This window comes from Saccharomycopsis crataegensis (genome assembly GCF_037102585.1).
Source record: "Saccharomycopsis crataegensis DNA, jcf7180000000072, whole genome shotgun sequence".
Taxonomy (NCBI): Eukaryota; Fungi; Ascomycota; class Saccharomycetes; order Ascoideales; family Saccharomycopsidaceae; genus Saccharomycopsis; species Saccharomycopsis crataegensis.
The window spans coordinates 1,718,316-1,740,168 of record NW_027043819.1 but is presented as its reverse complement, the minus strand read 5'-3'; the positions used below and the strand labels follow the sequence as shown (position 1 = coordinate 1,740,168).

The following is a 21,853-nucleotide window of genomic DNA, read 5'->3' as shown; positions in this document are numbered from 1 at the left end:
GTGCCCCATGTTGAGATGTACGTTGCTGCATGTTCACAGGGAGGAATGCGGATAATTCTAACGCTTACTGCGCATTATATTCTTGAAGCAAAATAAGAGAGTCGTCCAAAATTCATGTATTTCTTATTCTTAATTTAAGATAACCATATATATATATATTCATTTCTCTGTTCTCCTTGGAAAATTTTTGTTAGGGTTTTTTTTCCCCCTTTTTCTTGTTGTTCATGTTCATGGCGGAAGGCACAAAAAATCCGTTAACAAATGAAATTAGTCGGATTTTTTAATGCGGATTTTTTAATGCGGACTTTTTAATAACCAACTGCCATCTGCCGTTTTCTTAGCATGAACGAATTCCAGGAAATGTTATTGTTGTAAAGTTTCATTTCATTATTATTTGATGAATTATCATCACATACTGACTATTTCGATTGTACTTGGACATTTTCATTGATTTCTGTCAATTTGCTGTCATCTTCAAAAATTGCATCTCTTTCATTTCTGGGGATTACATTCTTGTTATTAAGTATTTTTTCACTATGTATTAAATTTCTGTTTATTTTAATAAAAAATTGAAGCAACCTAAATTCTAAAAGAGCACAAAACAAAAACAAAAACAAAAACAAAACATTTCAGTCTACATCACTAGTTTACAAAATCTCCCAACAATAAACCACTCATGAAGCCCCCATTGACAGATGCAAGTTACTCTCCATATCATAATAAATATCCCTCAAGAATTTGTCTCCCGTAGTATCCAAGAACTCCCATAATGACAAATCCATATCAAGGTTCAATTCCTGTTGCATTGCAATATTGGTATTTTCCGGGTTCAACAAGTTCTCCACATTGCATCGACCTTCAATAACATCCTTCATCTCGTACCCCAAGTATTGATCAATCCCAATACTTTGCTCATTAAGCACCCCAGAAGGGAAAAAACTCTCGGACATCATTGGCATCAGCGGGGTGGCTCCCAGCAGACCACCATAATTGTTGATCGGAGTTTGATCAGGGTTATCACTATGTGTTGCTGTCGTATATGATTCATTCAAACCTAAATCATCATTCTCAACCTTTAGCAATACACTATTGGAAATTCTTTCAAAAGTGTCACGGAAAATCGATGCCAGACCGAACCTCTCGGCTAGCACGTATAAGATACTCAGACACGCCAGAATAGTATCATAAATCAACCCGCGTCTTTTCCATTCAAGCACTTTAATAGAAGTATCTATCCATAAACAATACAAAAAGGATAATCCTGCGACAAACACACAGTGCATTGCTAACCAAGTATAACTTAATTTCCCCTTCACATGGATCGCTTTGTAATGCATACAAATTGCCGACGCCAGTTGTGTGAACACTTTGAACCATTCGATGGTTCGTGGATGGCTTCGTTCTTTCAACTTTGACACCTCTAAAACCACTTGTCGTAGAAGCAACAACATCAGGTTATGATAAGAGATTTGACACCAATTCCGGGACTCGAATACCGAAATCGGGTGCAGTTTTGATGGGAAAGTGTTCATCCAATCGTTCAACTCCAATACGATTTGCACTCTGGTGGAATCAATATCTTCAGGAGAATCCATGATCACCACTGGTTTATAGACAAACGTACAAATGCTCAGCTGGATTCTTCGTAGTTTGAAAACGTGGCACGCGACGGAGATCTCCGAGGTTTGTTGGGGAATAGGAGCATCAATATCAATATCAGAAATTCCAAATGGTCGCCCCAATACTACTCCATTAATCCGTTCCATTCCATAAGCGCACCAAAAGATCCGGTATCGAAGCTCATTCAATTTTTGCATCTTTTCCGACATGTATTCTTTTCGGTACGGTTCACGATGGAGCCCAAGGGCCACCGCAGTACGGATCGCAAGCCCGGTGGTTTGCCAAATCGATGAGCCATCAGGCATTTTTTGGGAGAACACCGACATGATCAAATATGCTTGAACAGTTTTAAGAGTGTTGACCTCGACCAACGGGGTCAAACTTTCCATGGCTTTGTCGTAGTACGCCTTGGTGAACGTAAGATTCAGGTGCAGTAAATTGCTGGTGGCGATTTGTGAACCGATGGAAAAAATCATGTAGATGAAGAAAATCTCCTCAGGTTTTGAAGAATCATGATTCATCACTTCATCAAAGCATTTGAGGACCCAATCCCAATCAAGAAACGGGTATTGACACTGAACGTGGATACTATAATTTTTCAAATAGCTTTGTGCCACTACTAAGCTGGGTTTAGTGACTGGAGGATCAAAGATCTCAGTGACCATCGGTGGGGAATTGGTATTATTGGTGAATTTGGTCCGAGAAGCGTGCTTTTCTTTCTTGTAATAATCGATGGAACTCGTGATGGCTTTGGCGATGGAATACGCGCTGCTATCGCCAATGTATCGTGATTCGGCAGCGGCACCTAGGGTGATGTATCCAATTTCCATTTCCAAATCTTCGTCTTCAAATCTTGGGGATTTTTTGATCATAGATTGCTTTGTCTGATTGGATGTATTATTTATTGAGGGTTTTAGGAGATCCTCATCATTATCAACTGATGATGGTTTGGCGGAATTTTCCGCGTTCGGCCCGCCATCACCATTGCTACTGGCATCTTTGAGCTGGTTGTTTAACAGGGAAATGGTTTCTTCTAATTTCTGGATATAGTCTCTTGGGATCACTCGTCCAGTGGTGCCATCGAAAACCGTACATTCGACCTTCAGAGTGATACACCCTGAGCAAATTGGGTACTTCCCATCACATTTCTTTCGTTTCTTTTTGCACGCACAACATGCTGCCATCTGATGTTTCCCACCAGACCGTCTTTTAACCTTTTGTGGTTCATCTGAGGTATCTGCTGCTTCTGTAGATCTTTTTTTCAGGGGAGGTGGTGGTGGTGTTGGTTGCGGTTGCGGTTGCAGTGATGATTTTTTTATGGAATCTCTGATTTGCAGTTGTTTTGGTTGGATACCAGGAATTTTGACGGGCACTTTGAAGTTGAATTGACCAAAAGACATATTTTCGTTTGTCCTTGGTCTTGGTCTGTGGTGGTGAAATTTTTGATGGTCTGCCAATTGCTTATCGAGACTTTCCGTGTTTTTTTATAAAATAGGCAGATCCGTTATCTCTTATCAGTTGGTTGCCTGATCGGGAAATACACCCGAATACCGTAACTACGCGCCTCCTGGCGATAACTTCAGCGATGAATCATTCGGAATCAAATCGTATAAATATCAAGAGATCTTTCGGAGTTTAGGGAAATTGTTGTCTGCTATTATCATTCAGTATCACTATTATATACAGTATCCATTAATAATGTCCAAATATCCTCCAAACCAAGAACTTCCCCCATTGGGAGCTTTATGCCTCGATTACACTGAAGATATCCACAGACCTCCTGGAGATCCTTTGAACCCAGATTCTTTCGAGTTCCCATTAGTCCACGCATTTGTTAAGGATGCTACTGTTACCAATGTTGTTTTCAGTGGTGTATATGATGACGAATTCATTGCCAAGTTTGTAGAAGGGTGCAATGAGCTTGAAAGAAAAGGAGCCATTGGGGTGATCACCTCATGTGGGTTCCTTGCTCAACTTCAAAGTAGAATTTCTGGATTGATCAATATTCCAATTGCCTCTTCCAGTTTATTGCAAATTCCTTCTGTCATGGCCCTCTTGCCTCCACAAAAAAAATTGGCCATCCTCACGTTTGATAAAGACAATCTCGGAAAAGCCCAATTCGATGGGGTGGGAATTCCTGAAGAATACCAAAAGAGACTCGTGGTATATGGTGCTAAAGCCGGTAAACCATTGAAGAACATCATCATTGAAGGTTCAGGTTATGTTGCTGAAGATTTTGAAGCGGAAATGGTCGAATTGGCCCAAGAAGCATTGGCCGATACTCCATCTGTCGGAGCATTTGTGTTGGAATGTACCCAGATGCCACCAACTGCCAAGGCAATTCAAAAGGCCACCGGTTTGCCAGTTTACAATGTCGTCACCATGATTGACTGGTTCTATAGTGGGTTGGTTCCAAAGACTTTCCCTGAAGATCCAAACAAGGAAGAAGGGTACAAAACCAAGAAGAGAAGTGCCAAAGAAAAAGGTCCAGGTAATTAATTAATAGATTATTATTATTATTGTTATTATTATTATTATTATTATTATTATTATTTTGATTAGTATTGTTTTCTATCTATAATATATTATATCTTTTTGGACAGTTTTGAATTGACTATTTTATCTAAATTTGTGGAAAATAATGAGTTCCTGTAATCTAAAAAATAGAACATCTAAAGAATAATATTAGCAAACTACTTCAGTTGAGAGTGAGAGATCTTCAGCTCTCACTGGCCATTGGTGGATCAATTGGTTGTGTGTCCAGTGCAATTTTCTTCCTTAACAAGTGTTGAAGAATGATCAAAATTTACTTGCACTTCAAAACATTACTCGAATAATCGTATATTAATCAAATAAATATATATTGATCACACAAGAAGTGTCGAAGAAACACTATACCGAAAATCCTTCAACACTTTCTCCCCGACTCCTGCAATGGCAGAATATGCAGGGACCGTGTCATCAGTGGTTTCTTCCGAGCGTAACACCACCAACGGTGCCAAACATCGCAATTTAGTACGGTTTTTCTTTGTGGTGTGAAGAGTCATTTGTGCTCGGAGAACGTAATCTAGTTGAGCATTGTTCCATAAGAACAGTTGAGGGATCTCGGGAATTTTAACATTATACCAATCTTTGGGGACCGTAAATTGATACCAAATGTCTCCCAGATAGTTGGCACAGCACTCCAGATCGTAATATGGTGACACTGGGATCTCAGAAGAATGCACCGGTTCAAAATGTTTGTTGAAATCTAGATCATGAGAAACCGGAATATCAAATACCATGAGCTCATTATGACCTTTCCCCACGGAATTAGTGGACCCGAACACCACCAATTGGTGTAAAGTCACTCGAAGGCCAGAAATCGTGATCTTTATTGAGGATGATGGAAGGTTAAGGTACGATGCAAGGGATTCTGGAGAAAGGAAAGAGACAAGCTTAAAGGAGAGTTGTTTTGATAATGAACTACCACATTTCAAAAATCGATTGGAAATCCCGGCGTTGGTATGTCTTCTGGCCAACGAAGTAAATTCACAAACTAACGCCAACGGGATACAAAACTTTTGATTCGGGGTGATTCTATCTAAAAGATTCTTCGAAGCTTTCCGGGGAATCGTCACCAAGGTTTGGCCAATGGAAATATCATCGAGAAGAATTTTGCCATAATCCAAGCGTTTGCAAAGATGTGATAAACAATACGTCAAGATCCTATTAGGAGGTCCGAAATGGAGGCCGATCGAGGTACTGGAACTGGTTCCGTCATCAAATACCACCTTTGCAGTAATGCTATAACTGATTTTCACCAAACTTTTTGGATCAGAATAATGGAACGTGGGGGGTAATGTCGAAAACGGTGATGTGGTATTGGGGAACGATGGACCAGTATAACCAAATCCCAAAGGGATTGGAACTGTATCCTGGCAATTATTGTTATGGTATTGGGTTTCAGGAAACGATAGAGAGAAAGGATATACTTGGATATTATTCTCATTTAGTGTATTATCCGGTTCTAGTACCCTTGTCTTGGTGAAGATCTCGTGAGACTCCACCACCAGACCGATTCCGGATTGACAAATTCCCGCGAGTTTAATCGTCATCGATTGATGAGGGTTAGTGGTGGTAAGGACGATTTGTCCAGTGACTTTATCACCATTAGTGAACAATGTGGTCACCTCATCTTCGAGCTCAATGATTATTGTCATTTTGGGTGATCAGAAAAAAGAAAAGTATAAAGCGATAAGATATTAACCAGATACATATGGAATGGCAAACTTATATGTATTCATTAATGCAATGCCAATGAAAAATTGTTAGTTTAAAACGCCAAGCTCACATGAAGTTCTCTGTATCGCCTGAGGGGTTTCTGTGAATTGTGGAGCAATTACTAATCATCAACTCGTATTGATGAGTAAAAAAAAAATTAAATTAACACTATTGAGGAGGATCAAGATGACTTTCCATTGTTGAAAAATTTTATCTTTGGATTGATTATTCGCATGAAGGTATTACAGGCGATTAGGAAATTTAGTTGGACGGATCGGGGAAAAAAAATGACGCATGAGTAATCAGAGAGAGAGAGATATATCTATGCGTATGTGCAATAACAACAGCACACGTTTTATGGTCACCAATTTGTCATCCTGCTATAGTCTTCTTGGTTGTTGTCGTTGTTGTTGTTTTTTTTTTACTGGTCGTTTCAATTAATAAAGATTATTTCGTTGGATCATCAACCAAACTAATTTTAGTTTATTATCATACTGCTAATAAATATAACTCAAACAAAAAATTAGAAAGAAAAAGAAATCAACTTCAGCTCTGAAGAAAATTTAGGAAATTCTTCAACAGTTAATAAGTAAACTCATCTCCTTCGATAATTCTACCATTTGCTTTCAACCACTCTCCATATGCCTTCCACGTCCCATCCTTCTTTCTCATACAGGTCAAATCACCAACCAAAATCAATCCAAACTTGGCCCTAGTCAAAGCGACATTGGTTCTTCTTTTATCATTTAAAAACCCAATACTACCCTTATCATTGGATCTAACTAATGACAATACAATGAATTTCTTCTCTTTCCCCTGAAACCCATCAATCGAACTGATTTCCACCCCATCAAGCTTCATAATGGTTGAGCTTATTTTGTCGTTGAATAATTCTTCATTATCATCACTGATATCCACAATCTTATTATTCTGGACTTTCATATCTTTCAAGAGAGCATTGGCAATCCTCACTTTCTGGCCCCTGTATGGGGTAATGATCCCAATATCTTTTCTCTTCACCTTCTTTTCATACACTAATTTTTTGATCACTTTCACCACAAGATCAGCCTCAGTTTCATTGTCATAGGTTTCATGGCCATCTACAGATACAACACTTTCCAGGGCGGTGATTGCTTTTTCAGAATGCTTTTCGAGCGAAGCAGTGTTCCACCAAACCACCGGATTGTGGATACTTGTGATAGTTCTTTCTTCAGCACTAACCCCATTAGCCAACAACCCATTATAAAAATGAACATTAGGAAACGCACTAAGGATAGGATGCATTCTAAATTGGGTATGCAACATTTCTGGCTCTCCAACTTTATTATTTTCGATTAATCTTTCAAACAAGGAAAGAGTCAAATATTTCGATTTGCTGAAAAAGCTAAGCTGTTTGTCATCTCCGACAAAAATCGCTTTTTTCACTCCTGGCAATGATAATGGAATCAAGCAGCTTGGTTCAGAAGATTCGGTGCTTTCGTCCATGATTACCACTGGAACCTTGTATCCGTAATTATCCGAATATCTATCTGCACAACTCGTGGTTGAAAAAATAACTTTGGCTTTTGATGCCAATTTCGAACTGAGCTCGTAACATTCCCGTCTGTAAAGTTTGAACTCGTTAGGTTTCACCGGCTTCTTGGTTTCCAATTTTTTTTTGATTTCAAGACACTTATCGCCTAAAAGTTTCCCCACTTTATTGTGCACGCAAACACCACTCAATTGGTGGCTATTTCTGTATTTACTTTCCACTCCTTGGGAAACAATCCGTAAAATATCATCTTTATATTGTGGAATCATTAATTGGGCGATATTATCAACAGCCAAGTTAGAAGCGGCAACCACTCTGATGGGATAGACTCCCATACGCAATAATTGACGAACCAACTCGACAATAAGCACGGTCTTTCCAGTACCAAATGGGGCTCTGATCAATGATACAGACATCTTCAATGCATATTTCACTGCCAGTCTTTGATACTGGTTGAATGCACTATTGAAAAATTCCAAATTGTCAATATCGTAGTTCACAGAATCAGTAAGTGAGTGTGCCGATTTCCCAATCAACAAAGTCTTCATCTGCAGCTGATATAATTTATCCATGGAATTTAAGATCCTGCTAGCATTGTACGAGCACGGGAATATTTTAATATCATTTGATCTTCTTGGCAAGCCTTTGCTGTTCCAATTATACAAATTCACAATCACGTTGATTCTGCTTGGACTGTCAGCATTGTCCAACCAGCGTGATTCCACGTAACCATACCAGACATTTTGCTCGTTAGCCAAAATAAATAATTGATGTGGAGAAAAAGGAATATCTTTGAGGCTCCTCATTTTGTCACTGAGTCTTTCCACCATTTCTTGTTGGTAATCCAACTCAACATAATATTTATTAGCATTGGATTTGTTATAAATAAGAGGATCAGAAGGAAAGGTTTCAAAAAGTTCCTCAAGATATACACAAAAGCTCATTTCGCGCAAGTAGTGTCCAAGAGTAGAATAATGAAGTTTCGGTGGTTTTTTAGACATTTTATGAATAATCTTCTCGACATCTTTGAAAGAACAAGTCTTCATTTCCAGCTCAACAGGAGCAGTTTCGAGTGCTAATTGATCATCAATCACCTCGGCAATTTTTTCAGATGTTGGGAGATTGTTGTCATCTTGAGTTAATTCCTTGATATTTGCATCGCCTATCATTTTTTTGGAAACGGTGGCACTGATTTGTTGTTTGTAATATTGACCTTTTGGTTGACCTTTGATAATGGTGAAATTACCCAAATCATCCTTCCAAACTTTCAAACCTCTTTTAGAAAACCGCTTTTCAATTTTGAGGAATTTCTTGGTAGAGAAAGAAAGCAAATCAGTCATTTTTCCATACATATCTCTTCTGATTTCTTGATAAGTTTTGAACATTTGGAAAACTGATGGTTCCTGAGCCTCCGGCGAATCCAATTCAGCAATGCAGGAATCACAGGAGACGAACAAGCATTCGTTGACTTTGACACAGGCTAGACGGCGAGCGTTCACCTTAAAGCAGAAATCACATTTGAGAACTTCATGGTCGTCAAAAAGGGTGAAATGTTTGTGAGTTGTGGTTTCCAAATGGGACATAACCTTGTCCGATGGGAAGCGCTTCCGACAATCCAAGCAGTTGAAAGAAGAATCATTTATTGTGATGCCCATATTTTCAATGCTTATGGAAAGAGTCTGGATATTTGATATAAAAGAAAGAAAGCAATGAGGGGCAAATTATCTAGAGATTTTGGTCTCCTTTTAAATACTTCCTTATTTTGTTGGACAAGGTCATGAAAAAAAAAAAATTCAGGATGGGAAGCACACTCACTGGGAAGGTTTAATTCTTCATCGCCGAATAAAAAGGGGTCGGGCTGAAAAGATCAGTAATAAATGATGTTCTTACTTCCTACTACTTGAACACAATATAATACCAGTCGCTCTGATCTCCCATGTTTTTTGGCCACTGTATTATGTTCGCAAGAACAAACTGTTCTCTGTTTTTCATCGATATATTACACCACAAATGCTCATCAAATTTAAAGAAGAATATTGTCTATTTTAATGAACACAAAGAAAGAAAGAAAAAAGAAAAAAGAAAAAACCCAAATCATAAACCCCAAACTTGCTTGATAGCAGCACCAAATCTTTCGAGACCTTTATCCAACACTTCGACATTAGTGGCAGCATAAGTAGCTCTGAAAAAGATGTTGGTGCTTGGCTTTTCTCCCTCTTCTAACACTTCGAACCAGGAACCAGGAACCAAAAGAGCATTCTTTTGAATAGTGGTCTCATAAATATCTTTTTCCAAAGCCAATGGATCGCTGTTGTATTTGGTCTTGAATTCTGGGTGTTTAGTGGTGTCAAAGCTAATGGTGAAGAACATACCGGCAATTGGGATATGAACTTCAGCAACAGAAGGAACGTGCTTGAGAGCTGAGTCGATGGCAGAATCTCTCTTGTAAGTGTATTCATGACGTAAGGCTTGCAACCAATCAAGGAAACCATCTTGACCCCAGCGAGCTAAAGTACCGTAGACCATAGCGCTGGAAAACCCAGAAGGAGTTTGGATAGAAGTTTCGTGGACTCTAAGGAATCTTTCAAGAATGGCGGTTTGACCAGTCATCCAACCAAGACGAGACCCTGGAGCAAGCACTTTCGAGAAGGAGTCCAATCTGACGACTCTACCATCGACATCCAAATTAAGGAAAGATGGGACCAAAGACTTGATAAATTCTTCACTAGAAACGTGGGTTGGCTTAGTACGCTCTGAAGCTTTGACGTATTGGTCCAATTGGAGGAAATAGTATGGTTCATCTTCAATGATGATAATATCGTATTTAGAAGCAATATCATAAACGGCCTTTCTTCTTTCAAATGGCATGGAGCTACCAGTTGGGTTTTGGCCGGTTGGAACAGTATAAATCAATTTTGGTAACTTGGCACCAGAACTTTTGATCTTGGCCAACTTTTCCTCGAGCATTTCTGGGATAATCCCAGAATCGTCCATTTCCATTGTCAAAGTGGTGACACCTTGAGGAACCGCAGTTTCCAAAGCGGAAGTGAAGGCGTATTTTTCAACGAGAATGGTGTCACCAGGGTCACAGAACACTCTGATACAGCTATCCCAAGATTGGGTGCTACCGACGGTGGTGATGATTTCCCAATCATTGTAAGGGATCGAATGTATTTTGTTAGTGTGTTCAACAAGATAGTCTAACAACTGAGTTGGGCCTTTAGGAGTACCGTATTGCAAAGCTTTTGACAATGGGATATCCAATTCATCGCTCTCCTTGGTGACGGTGAAGCTGAGTTCATTAGATGCGGTGACGCTGGCAGGAAGACCTCCTTCAAATGGAGGTTTTCTGGTGGTAGCCGAGAGAGTATCCCAGGCGAAGTATGAAGGTAATGGAAGACCTCCACCCAAGAAGGCGATATCAGGGGTGGCCCTATGAGACGCAATGGTCTTGAGCTTTGAAGGAGAACGAGCTTTTACTTCTGTGGAGAACAAATGACTGAGATCGAGAGGCATTATGGTTATTGTTGCAATTATAGGTTGGAGATTTAATATTATTGACACAAGACCATCAGGAATACAAGAAGAAAGAAACAAAACCCCCTGAAAAACTGTATTTATAATTGGATAGTGACTCTTGTATCGTATTACTATCGTAATGAGTCAGAAAATATGATCTCCTAATCGTCTACCTAATCCGAAAATAAAGGGGGGGTGGGGGTATCGCACTAGAAACGGAAACTCTCGCTATCGCCAATCTCCGCGATAAGAGATGAGGAAATTTTCGCGATCAGGAAATGCCAGTGCCATGGCTCTATCAATACCCAAGAATATATATATATATATATGGGGACAGAGATAATTACAATTGTTTCATATATGATTGATTACATAAAACTATCTCAAATTTCCTAATTTCTTCTATTAATTTTCTCTTACACAAATGTCCAAGCCAAATATTCTCTTGATCGGTACTGGTGGTGTTGGTACCATCGTTGCTTACGGTATCCACTACGTTGGTAAATCAAACCTCTCGGTGGTTGTTCGTCGTGATTATCAAAAGGTCTCCAAGGATGGTTGGCAGATCGATTCTTGTGATTACGGTCAAATCAAGGGTTGGAAACCAGATAACATCTACCCAACGGTCGAAGCTGCTGCCGAAGCCCAGCCTGTCTTTGACTACGTCATTATCACCACTAAGAATTTACCAGATGTCACCAAGGTCGAAGAATTGGCCGCTCCAGTCATCACTCCGGAAAAGACCACCGTGATCCTTATGCAAAACGGTTTTGATATTGGTAGGCCATTCATTGCTAAGTATCCGAAAAACGTGTGTATTTCCGGGGTTTCTCACATCGGCTCGCATAACCACGGTGGGGCCATCAAGCAAACCCAAAAGGACAAATCCTTGATTTCCTACTTCGTCAACCCAAACTTATCCACAGAATACCAAGAAGCCAAGACCAAAGAATTCATTTCCCTTTATTCTAACGAAAATAACAACTGTACTTACTTTGCCGATGCCAAATGGTACCGTTACAGAAAATTGGTGTACAATGCCACTTTGAACACCGTTGCTGCCCTTACTGGGGTTGATACCGGTCGTCTTGATCTTAGTGGTGGTTTGGCTGCGCTTTCTATTCCTGCTATGAGAGAAGTGATTTCTGTTGCCAAGGCCGATGGGGTTGAATTACCAGAAGATGTCATCAACTCGGTGGTTCATTCCGATGATGGTGACTGGTTCAGTCCATCTATGTTGGTCGATGTTAGAAAAGGTAACCCAATTGAATTGGAAGTTATCTTGGGTAATTTGTTGGTTGTCGCCAAAGAATTGGGTGTTGTCACCCCAACTTTGACAATTCTTTATGAATTATTGAAAGTGGTGCAATATAGATTGAAAGAAGGCAAAGGATACTTTACTGTGCCAGAAAAGAGACCAATTTCCGACAAGTTTTACAAATAGAGGCCTTACATTCATTTTATAGACTTTTTTTTATGGCAATTATGAGCTTTCATAAATTCACATTTGAATGAAAACAAACGAAAAAAAAAAAAATGTAGAAATAGAAAACTGTATCTCTCTTTGATATTTCTCTTCTCATTAGTTGATTGTTTGCTCCGCTCATGTTAATGACAAGCAGGGCTTTAGAAATTTCACAATTCTGTGACGACTAAAACATTCGGATTTATTAAAAAAAAAAAAGTTCTGGAATTGATATAATTGGAAAATAGATCTATATAGCATATTGTGTATCTATCCGCCCAAAAAAAAAAAAGATCTATTAAGAGAAGAAAGATCCTTTTATCTTCAAAGAAAATTCCTCAGTTTTTGATATTAGAGCACTTGCTTCATCACAGTTCTATTTCTATCAATTTTATACCATAATTGTATACCATAATTCAATGTTTCGAAGGAAAGATTTTTGCTGAGATTTCAACATCTTCAATATTTTCAACAAATTTTCAAGTGGTTCTTGGATTTAGATCTATCAATTCACTCTTTATTATATTTTCTTGGATTGAATTTCCAGAGCATAAAATGAATTACAAAATTCAAGTATAATAACTAAAATGGATAAAAAGCATCTATTTAACAGAAGTTTACTAAAAAATATAATAACGAAATAATAAAAAGTTTGATTGAAAAAGTAAAATAAAAATAGAAAAAAAGAGAGAGCTCAAACATATCATAAAAAAAAAAGGAGATAAAAAACTAAACAGCACACCTAACAACATACCAACATTTCGCAAAAAAAAAAAAGAGCAAGATAAAAGAACAGAAAAGTAGACCCATCACTAAATCACAAACTGTATCTGAATTCTGGATTTTCTTTATCGGTCAAATCGGTGAATTCAATGTTTTCAGGGACTTCATATTTATCACCCATTGCGAGCTTGTGAGCATCACGTTGGTTATTTCTTTTCATGTAGATACAATACAATGAAGTCAAACAACCAGTACCAACGGCAAAGGACACCAACATGGCGATCTTAGCACCGTTATATGGAGCGGTGGTGAAAGTTTGAGGACCAATAATGTTACCAACAGCATAACCAATAAAATAAATTGTAGTAACAGTGGTCTTTTTAGAGGAACCAGCAACATTAGAACTAACGACACTAGCCACACAAGCCAAAACAGCAGTGGCCATGTAGAAAGTAAAGTAACCAGCCAATTTAGAACCCTTGTGGTGAGTGAAGTTAAGAAGACACATACCAACAAACACAATAGAGTTGACAATGATAGCGGCAAGCAATCTTCTGTTACCGAGGAATCTGCCACAAATAAGAGCGACAAGTGGTGGGAAGATAACATCAATACCACCGCCGACAAAACTCATAAGCAAAGATTGGGCAGAAGTGAAACCGAAATCTTGATGAAGCAAAATGGTACCAAAGTTGGTGAAACTACCGTTTGGAATAGCATAACTCATACCGTAGAAAAACAAAATATAAGAAGCAACATCGCTGAATGCTTCTTTGACTTGTTTCATCTTCAAGTGGTGGTTACCGAAACCTTGTTGGTTGTTTCTAATTCTTGCAACAACGTATTTCTTTTCAGTAGAGTTCAAGAACCAAGCCTTGGTTGGAATATCTGGGACGTGAATCAAGGAAATAAAACCAAGAACAATGGTGATCACACCGGTAATAATATAAAGTAATCTCCAAGATTCAAATGCATGACCAGTGACCCCTCTGTGGGTGTACAAACCATAAGAAATACCGGCCCCGAGAAGAGTACCAAGACCTTGGATACCGACCCAAATACAAGATCTCATGAATTGTTCTTCTTTTTTCCACCATTGAGAAGTAAGAAGAATGTAAGCTGGACTCATAGCGGATTCAAAAGCACCAAGGATAACTCTTAAAGCAATGAAACCAGCGGCATTGCTAGTGGCAGCGTGAAGCATCAAGATGGCACCCCAAAGGACGACAATAGTACCCAAGGCCTTGGAAAGTGGGAATTTTTGCAAGCAAATAGTTGAAGGGTATTGGAACACCAAGTAACCCAAGTAGAAAGATGACCCAACCCAGGTGTAGTCCTTGGCGGTCATGTTCAAGTCGGTTTTCAACCCCATCAAGGCGGCGTAAGAACTGGTGGTCTTATCCATTAAATTACAACTCATCAAACCGGCAATAATTGGGAGTAATGCGCAATCGATCTTGCGAAGGAGCTTTTTCTCTTCTTGAGGAGGGATTTCAATTCCGGCAGCGTCGTCGGCATATTTCATGGCCTCATCGACATCGTTGAAGTTGATTTGAATCTCTTGACCATTTGGAGAAATAACGGTGGAGAGAACATTTTCGGCATCAGCAAATTCACCGCCAGCAATGCTGATGGTGTGCTGAATATCAGTAGATTTTTTGATATCGGACATTGGTTATAAAAACTTGTATTGTGATAATGATATTAAAAGAAGAGAAAAAAAAACAGTTGATGGAAATTGAGAGGAGCAGGACGATTTAAGTAATCGACGCCCAGAGGTGGGGGGTAGGGATGTTGTAATTGGGGGTGCAACGGGCGATGCATTATCTATTGTTCAGATAAGAAGATGACATTAATAGAGAGCTCACCTAGTGCTCGATTATCTTATCGAGATAAACTTGGAGATTACAGTGTTTTCATTTTTTATTCGTACCAACCACCGGAAATGTTCATACCAGTGGCAAAAAATAATTCATACCGACCCCCGGTATTTTTCGTACCACCGCAGCGGGATTTATTCAGACCATCTAAGAAAAATAGTTCATACTATTGCACTTTAATTATTCATACCAACAGAATACAAAATTCATACTAAATGCATAAAATTCTTATGCTTTCATTAATATTTTATCTTTGATATTATTAAACATGTTACAGGGGACCCGCACACCCAATAAAGCCCCTTTGCAATACTCATTTACCATTTCAAAGGCTCATAACCAAATTTTGGTGTGGTTTCGTCCTTCCTTAAAATTTTAAATTTTCATTAATTTGTTTTGGAGCTTTGTTGCGTCTTTATGTAATTTTTTTTATAGTTTTTACTTTTTTTTTTTGGTTTGTTTTCTGTATTTTGTTTTCTAATTTTTTTTCTTCATCTTTGGTATTTGTTTTCAAAAGAGCTGCTGTTGTAAACAGAGATCAATATGTCTAGAAGCATGTCTGCAGAATCCCTTGTAACTATCAAGGGAAATATTTTCTGTGGCTTCTTTCACCCTTGGAGTTAATTGCTCCTTCTTGCTCAAGTTTGATCTTTTGACTTTACTCTTACATACTGACCAGAATTCTTCTATAGCATTCAACCCTGGAGAATAAGGAGGTAAAAACACAAGTTCCAAGCCACTCAGTGCCACTAGTAACTGAAGATCACGTCGTTTATGAATGGCAGCATTATCAAGGATCAAATATTTCATACCTTTGAGCTCCTCGTTATTTTCTATTTGCTGGATCACTGACTTTACAAAACTGTAGAAGTGATTAGCTGTAGTACCTTTACTCACTTTGTCAATGGTCGTTTCTGAATCAAGTTTTCTCTTCTTATTGGATGTAGCCACTGGAGTTCTGACCTTTAATTCAATACAACCTTTGACAGAAATTGCCCCAATGAACGAAATATTAAGCCCTCTGGTTACGGGAACAGTAAGAACTGCTTTTTCACCCACAGCAGACCATCCATACTCACGCCGCATACTGATATTGAAACCTGCTTCGTCGATGAAAATACAGTTTTGACTAAAGTCGAGCTTGTCTTTATACTTCTCTGCCCACTCGAGTCTCTGTTTCTTCAATTCCTCCAGACTTCTTCTCAAAGCCCATTTAGAAATACGTTTGAGACTTAGCTTACAGACCTTGGTTACAAAGTTATAGATTGTTGTAGCCTTGGCTCTCACATTGGTGAAGGCTTTCTTGAGTCCCTCCAACATAAAATCGAGAGTCACTGTAGCATCCTCCTTTATCAATTTTTGAAGGAATTCCTTATGCTCACCAGTAAGAAGGGGCTTACGACCTCTTTTCTTTGTTGGCTTCGAGATACCATTTAATTCATTGACAAGTATTTTGTTCCACTTTCTTTTCCATGTGTAAGCAGTTTGCAAAGGTATATCTTCTAATTTTGCAGCCTTGTAAGCTGATACACCTTCTTCCATGACCAAGTGCCAAAATCTTTGTTTGACAGCTTGATTATAATACCGGTACGAACCTCTATATCTTCGTTCTTTCATTTCAATTTCCATCTCGGCATTTTCTTCTTCTTCGAAAATAGGATCAATTTCCATGATATCCATGATACCTGGTTTTTCAAAATGCTTATAGTCACTGTAACTAAAGCAAGCTTCAACTGGTGCTATTTCAGACTCTAAAGTCATTTCACTGGGTTCAGCATAGAATCTATTACCTAGGCCATCAACATACCCATCAGTTAGTAGCTTGGCTTTCAAGTCCATACTTAGTTTTGATAGTAAAAGCTTATGCTTTTTTTTTGTAAGTAATCTGGTGATCATATAAAGACCGAATTGAATGTCAAAAGTGGGAATTCATCATCTTAAATGGAGAACAGCTCCTACCATACATTCGTTCCCATTTCTTGAAAACCGTAATCACGTGATATTATTGATATTATTATAGATATCCGGTTTTAAAGAAAGTAGCACAGAATTATGGAAAAAATGAGTATAATTTGATTAAACTGAGTAGCTTAGAGGCTTATAGAGCCAGTCACTTAAAAAAAGAAAGGAATTAATATGAATTTTATATACTGTTGGTATGAATAATTAAAGTGCAATAGTATGAACTATTTTTCTTAGATGGTCTGAATAAATCCCACTGCGGTGGTACGAAAAATACCGGAAGTCGGTATGAATTATTTTTTGCCACTGGTATGAACATTTCCGGTGGTTGATACGAATTAAAAATGAAAACACTGTATCTTCTCGATTGGGGGGGCAGAGTAAACTTTCCGACATCCCCGGGGCTCACAACAGAAATTTTTCACCGGCATCGCTGATTCCCTGTTTTTGTGCAACAGCGCAGTATGAGGACACTGTGGGGGTGTAAGGGTGTGCCATACAAAGTGCCCGGTGCTTGTGGGACATGGCGAGTATTTCCAGGGCTCTCTTATCTCTGCAATAGCTACTCCGTAAACTCTCGTTGGGGGAACTCTTTTCGTATCATTGAAATATACCGAAAATACCAAGACAAATTTTAAATTATTCATGATAAGCCTTTGAGACCCAGATTCTTTCATTTGCACTTTTTTTTTGTTTTGTTTTGTTTTGTTTTTGTTGTGTTCGTTCCCTGCTCTCTCGTTATCAACCAACCATGGACAAATCAAAAGAACCTTCTGAATCAATCCACACTTCTGAAGAATACTCCGACCATGAAAAATTGTACATCATCAATGAAGAAGGTCTATTGGAATACGAGCCTTCCAATCCTGACAAACCAGGAAACTGGTCCCAGAAGAAAAAACTATATCACACCGTACTTTTCGGCCTCACCACTTTTGCTGCTCAACTAGACTCCACCGCCATGTCAACCGCCTCTTTCTCCACCCTTATTAACGAAGAGTTCGGGATAGAAAGAGAAGTTTCATTGCTCACATCCTCCCTCTATATCTTGGGGATCGCCCTAGGACCAATGGTGTTTGCTCCCCTATCTGAAGTTTACGGTCGTAAAATCGGAGTGTTAATTCCATTTCTATGTTCTGCCATATTCACGTTCGCAGTGGCTACTTGTTACAACGTCCCCAGCTTGATGATTTTCAGATTTTTGTCGGGGTTTTTCGCAGGAGCGCCAATTGTGTCGGCTGGGGGAGTATTGGCTGATTTGTACCCTGATGCTTCGGTGCGTGGGAAATATTTTGCAGTGTACGCGTTATTTGTCTCTATGGGACCAAGTTATGGGCCAACCATCGCATCGTTGTTGATGTATAGTGAAGATAAACCGTCAGCATGGAGAATCCCTCAATATTTTTCAGGGTTGTTGAATGTGGTGTTGTTTGTGATATGTGAAATATTACTTGATGAAACTTATGTCCCAGTGTTGTTGCAAAAACAAGCGAAAAAAATGAGAATCCAAGAAAATAAATGGGAGATTCATAGTCGTCTTGATATGTGGCAGTTGGATTTCAAAGACCTTGCTTCAGTACATTTAGTCAGACCTTTTGCAATGTTGGTTACCCCGATCGTGTTCACCATCACCCTTTTCGCCAGTTACGTTTACGGGGTATTCTACTTGATCATCACCACGATGCCCGAATCATTCACCCTCACCAGAGGTTGGGAAGGCACTATTTCGACTTTACCCAACATTTCCTTGTTTATTGGGGTGGTCAGCGGGTGTGTTGCCAACATGTTCTGGGCGAAAAAATACGGGATACTCTTGAGAGCCAACAACTTCAAACCGATTCCTGAAGAACGGTTCCCGATTCTCATGTATGGAGCCTGGTTGATGCCCACTGGGATTTTCATTTTTGCTTGGACTTCGTCGCCAAATATACATTGGGTCGTGCCGTGTATTGGGATTTCTTGTATTGGGTTCTCCTTTATTCTCATTTTCCAAGGAAGTTTGAATTATTTGGTCGATACTTACACCAAGTACTCTGCTAGTGCCATTGCCTGTGCCACGTTCTTAAGATCGATTTTCGCCGCCAGCTATCCATTGTTCGCCAAACAGTTGTTTGTTAATCTCGGAGTGCACTGGGGTGCTAGTGTCATTGGATTTATTGCTTTGGGGATGGTTCCTATTCCCTTTGTGTTCTACAAGTATGGCGCTGCCATCAGACAGAAAAACCCATATAAAGGGGTATAGATTTTGTTGACATTTTGCATTCTGTTTCCACAGTTCATATTATCATATTATCATTTAAAAATTCACAGTATACCAAAAATATTAATTATTATAGACTCTTTTCCTTTACCTACTGTAATAATGCCTGATTTGCTTTTTTATGTTTGTGTAGGCTGTTTTACAAATAATAATAATAATCCAAAAGGTCGTCACCTACCAAAAATGGTAATAATAGTCACGTGTGAATTTCTCTGATTATTGATAAGCAAAAACTACACAAAAGGGTAGCCAATTTTCCTTTTGGCGACGTTGTGGTTCTATTATTTATATAGGGGTGGTACAGTATTATGCTTCTTTGTCGATGGTTGACGGATGATTGGATCGCTTAATAAGGGTGTAAGGGTGTAGAAACATTGGCACTGAAAAATCTATCTGGGTACTGTGAAACTTCCACCTTTTATGGAGAGAGGAGAAAAAAAAAAGAATCCTCTATCCAATAGACTTTCTCGTAATCCTACAATTTGTCATCCTTAATGGTGCTGGTATTTGTGATATAATTATCATGAGTTTAAACTTGAAATTTCGTAAGGGACATCTCGCCTAATCATTGAAAAAAAAAAAATAAAAAAGAAAAAGAAAAAGAAAAAGATGCCTAAATTTCCGACAGATTTCCTCAATCCAGTTTTTCTTTCATCAACAGATACGGGGAATTGCTTCAAAATTAATAATGCTTATTGATTAAGTTACTTTACTCCAAACTAAACTTTGACATTCCCGCCACAGGTCAATAAGATAAGGAATAGCACAGCGAGCACCAACAACAACAACTAATGCCAAATGAATCAACGCTAAAGAGCCTTATCTTTGGGCTGACAGACTGCCAGAACTCTGGGAATATTTACTTAATCTGTAAAGGCAGGACAAAAAGCCAAGATTGTCGGCCCTTCCCGGTTGCCTAATTGGGAAACTAAGATAAGACGCACGCTTTCCCCCGACGCATAGCGATAACCAAAGTGAAAAAATGTTAAAAGTTCCGCGAGTCAACTCTTCATTGATATCCTTCTCGCATTTCCTCAAAATTGCCTGATCTTTATATACTTTTCACACAACCTTTCCTGTTTACATATATACCAATCACTTGCTCTTACCTTCCAAATCAACTGATCTACAGCCATTATCAATCCAAACACAAAAAAAGAAATATATCAGCAATGCCTTTTGCAAAGTCCGATAAAATCATCATCGTTGGTGCCGGAGTATATGGTCTCTCTACTGCTCTTGCTTTCCTCGAATCTGGATTCACCGACATCCACGTATTTGACAAAAATGACTATTTCAACCAATCCTACTCGTATTTCAAAGGATGTGATAGTGCTTCTTCCGATATGAACAAAATCTTCCGTGCCTCTTATGGTGATCAGGTCCATTATCAAAAGATGGCCCTTGCTAGCAGAGACACTTTCCTCAAATGGAACGAGATGATTAAAAAGGAAAACTGGGAAGGCGGTGAGCCTGTGTATATCAACTCCGGTAACATCCACTTGACCGATTTAAAGACTTTGCCACCATTTGAACAAGCGACCTTGAAATCCATGGGTGATGAAGCCATTTGTGTTGCTGATGCCGATGCTGAGGAAAAAGCCATGAAAAAAGGTTTGCCTAAAGCTTCAGTAGATCCGTTTTTGGCGAAGGAAAGAGGTCTCCATTTACAAGGTATTGTCGATACCACCGGGGGGATCATGGTGGCTGAAAAAATGTGTCGTTGGGTATTGACTTTATGTCAACGTGTTGGAGGTTCTTCTTTCCATCCTCATTTTGGCAAGAAATCCGGAGAAATCCAAACTTTATTGATGGAATACAACAAGACTACCGGTGGTAAGAAATGTGTGGGGATCAAGACCAAGAATGGCGAGGTTCATTTCTCCAAAACCGTGGTGGTGCTTTCCGGGGCCTGGACCGCACAAATTGTTCCTGAAGCCGGGGAAAAAGTTGAGGCCACTGGGGGGACCGTGGCGTTGTTCAAAGTCGATGATCCAAAACATCTTGAGAGATTCTCGCCAAATAATTTCCCTGCCTGGACTTATAAAGTCCGTGATGGGGCCATGGGGGGTCTTTATGGATTCCCGGTGAACCAAGGATACATGAAGATCGGGTACCGTGGAACCAAATGGATTAATCCATCGGGTAATGTCAACTCCAAGGTGAAGACCGCGTACACCGAAGATAGAGAAACCAACGTTCCGTTATTTGGCTTGACGTTGATCAAGAATTTCGTTCGTGAACACCTTCCTGAACTCGATAGAATTTCTAAGACCAGACTCTGTTGGTACTCGGATACTTGCGATAACGATTTCTTGATCTCTTATTGTCCATATTACGAAGACAATTCGTTGTTTGTTGGGTGTGGCGATTCAGGTCATGCGTTCATGATGTTTGGTGTTATAGGCAAAGTCATCAAGGATACCATTTTGGGTGAAGGGGATGAGTTCTTGAGGGATTTGTTCAGTTGGGAAAGAGAAAGAGTCAAGTTGAATATCATGAACATGGGGGATAATGATGCTAGAGCTTTGCATCATTTGAGAATGGCTTCTCCAAAAGACTGGATCATAAATCCAGCCAAGATGTGATGGATATTTTTTTTTCATTGGTATATATATTCTCTTTTCATA

The 21,853-nt window shown here is 39.1% G+C and overlaps 9 protein-coding genes across 9 annotated transcripts; 4 read left to right on the top strand and 5 right to left on the bottom strand. All coding sequences in view use genetic code 12, as the record gives it.

Annotated features, from left to right (window-relative positions):
* Positions 1-674: 674 nt before the first annotated feature.
* Positions 675-3,020, bottom strand: DASC09_006150 (fungal specific transcription factor domain-containing protein; the record flags this gene model as incomplete). Its single annotated transcript, XM_064994218.1, has 1 exon — positions 675-3,020. The coding sequence occupies one exon, from the start codon at positions 3,018-3,020 to the stop codon at positions 675-677; it is 2,346 nt and encodes a 781-aa protein (XP_064850290.1).
* Positions 3,021-3,318: 298 nt separating this feature from the next.
* DASC09_006140 (uncharacterized protein) lies at positions 3,319-4,119 on the top strand (the record flags this gene model as incomplete). Its single annotated transcript, XM_064994217.1, has 1 exon — positions 3,319-4,119. One exon carries the CDS (start codon positions 3,319-3,321, stop codon positions 4,117-4,119), a length of 801 nt encoding a protein of 266 aa, XP_064850289.1.
* A 368-nt stretch (positions 4,120-4,487) lies between these two features.
* Positions 4,488-5,822, bottom strand: DASC09_006130 (uncharacterized protein; the record flags this gene model as incomplete). Its single annotated transcript, XM_064994216.1, has 1 exon — positions 4,488-5,822. The coding sequence occupies one exon, from the start codon at positions 5,820-5,822 to the stop codon at positions 4,488-4,490; it is 1,335 nt and encodes a 444-aa protein (XP_064850288.1).
* Positions 5,823-6,465: 643 nt separating this feature from the next.
* On the bottom strand, positions 6,466-9,069 carry DASC09_006120 (DEAD/DEAH box helicase family protein; the record flags this gene model as incomplete). The annotated part of the gene is made up of 1 exon (XM_064994215.1): positions 6,466-9,069. One exon carries the CDS (start codon positions 9,067-9,069, stop codon positions 6,466-6,468), a length of 2,604 nt encoding a protein of 867 aa, XP_064850287.1.
* A 439-nt stretch (positions 9,070-9,508) lies between these two features.
* On the bottom strand, positions 9,509-10,930 carry DASC09_006110 (PLP-dependent aminotransferase family protein; the record flags this gene model as incomplete). The annotated part of the gene is made up of 1 exon (XM_064994214.1): positions 9,509-10,930. The coding sequence occupies one exon, from the start codon at positions 10,928-10,930 to the stop codon at positions 9,509-9,511; it is 1,422 nt and encodes a 473-aa protein (XP_064850286.1).
* Positions 10,931-11,357: 427 nt separating this feature from the next.
* Positions 11,358-12,377, top strand: DASC09_006100 (ketopantoate reductase family protein; the record flags this gene model as incomplete). The annotated part of the gene is made up of 1 exon (XM_064994213.1): positions 11,358-12,377. The coding sequence occupies one exon, from the start codon at positions 11,358-11,360 to the stop codon at positions 12,375-12,377; it is 1,020 nt and encodes a 339-aa protein (XP_064850285.1).
* Positions 12,378-13,215: 838 nt separating this feature from the next.
* DASC09_006090 (allantoate permease) lies at positions 13,216-14,793 on the bottom strand (the record flags this gene model as incomplete). The annotated part of the gene is made up of 1 exon (XM_064994212.1): positions 13,216-14,793. One exon carries the CDS (start codon positions 14,791-14,793, stop codon positions 13,216-13,218), a length of 1,578 nt encoding a protein of 525 aa, XP_064850284.1.
* A 2,921-nt stretch (positions 14,794-17,714) lies between these two features.
* DASC09_006080 (MFS transporter) lies at positions 17,715-19,205 on the top strand (the record flags this gene model as incomplete). The annotated part of the gene is made up of 1 exon (XM_064994211.1): positions 17,715-19,205. The coding sequence occupies one exon, from the start codon at positions 17,715-17,717 to the stop codon at positions 19,203-19,205; it is 1,491 nt and encodes a 496-aa protein (XP_064850283.1).
* Positions 19,206-20,395: 1,190 nt separating this feature from the next.
* On the top strand, positions 20,396-21,811 carry DASC09_006070 (uncharacterized protein; the record flags this gene model as incomplete). Its single annotated transcript, XM_064994210.1, has 1 exon — positions 20,396-21,811. The coding sequence occupies one exon, from the start codon at positions 20,396-20,398 to the stop codon at positions 21,809-21,811; it is 1,416 nt and encodes a 471-aa protein (XP_064850282.1).
* Positions 21,812-21,853: the final 42 nt, after the last annotated feature.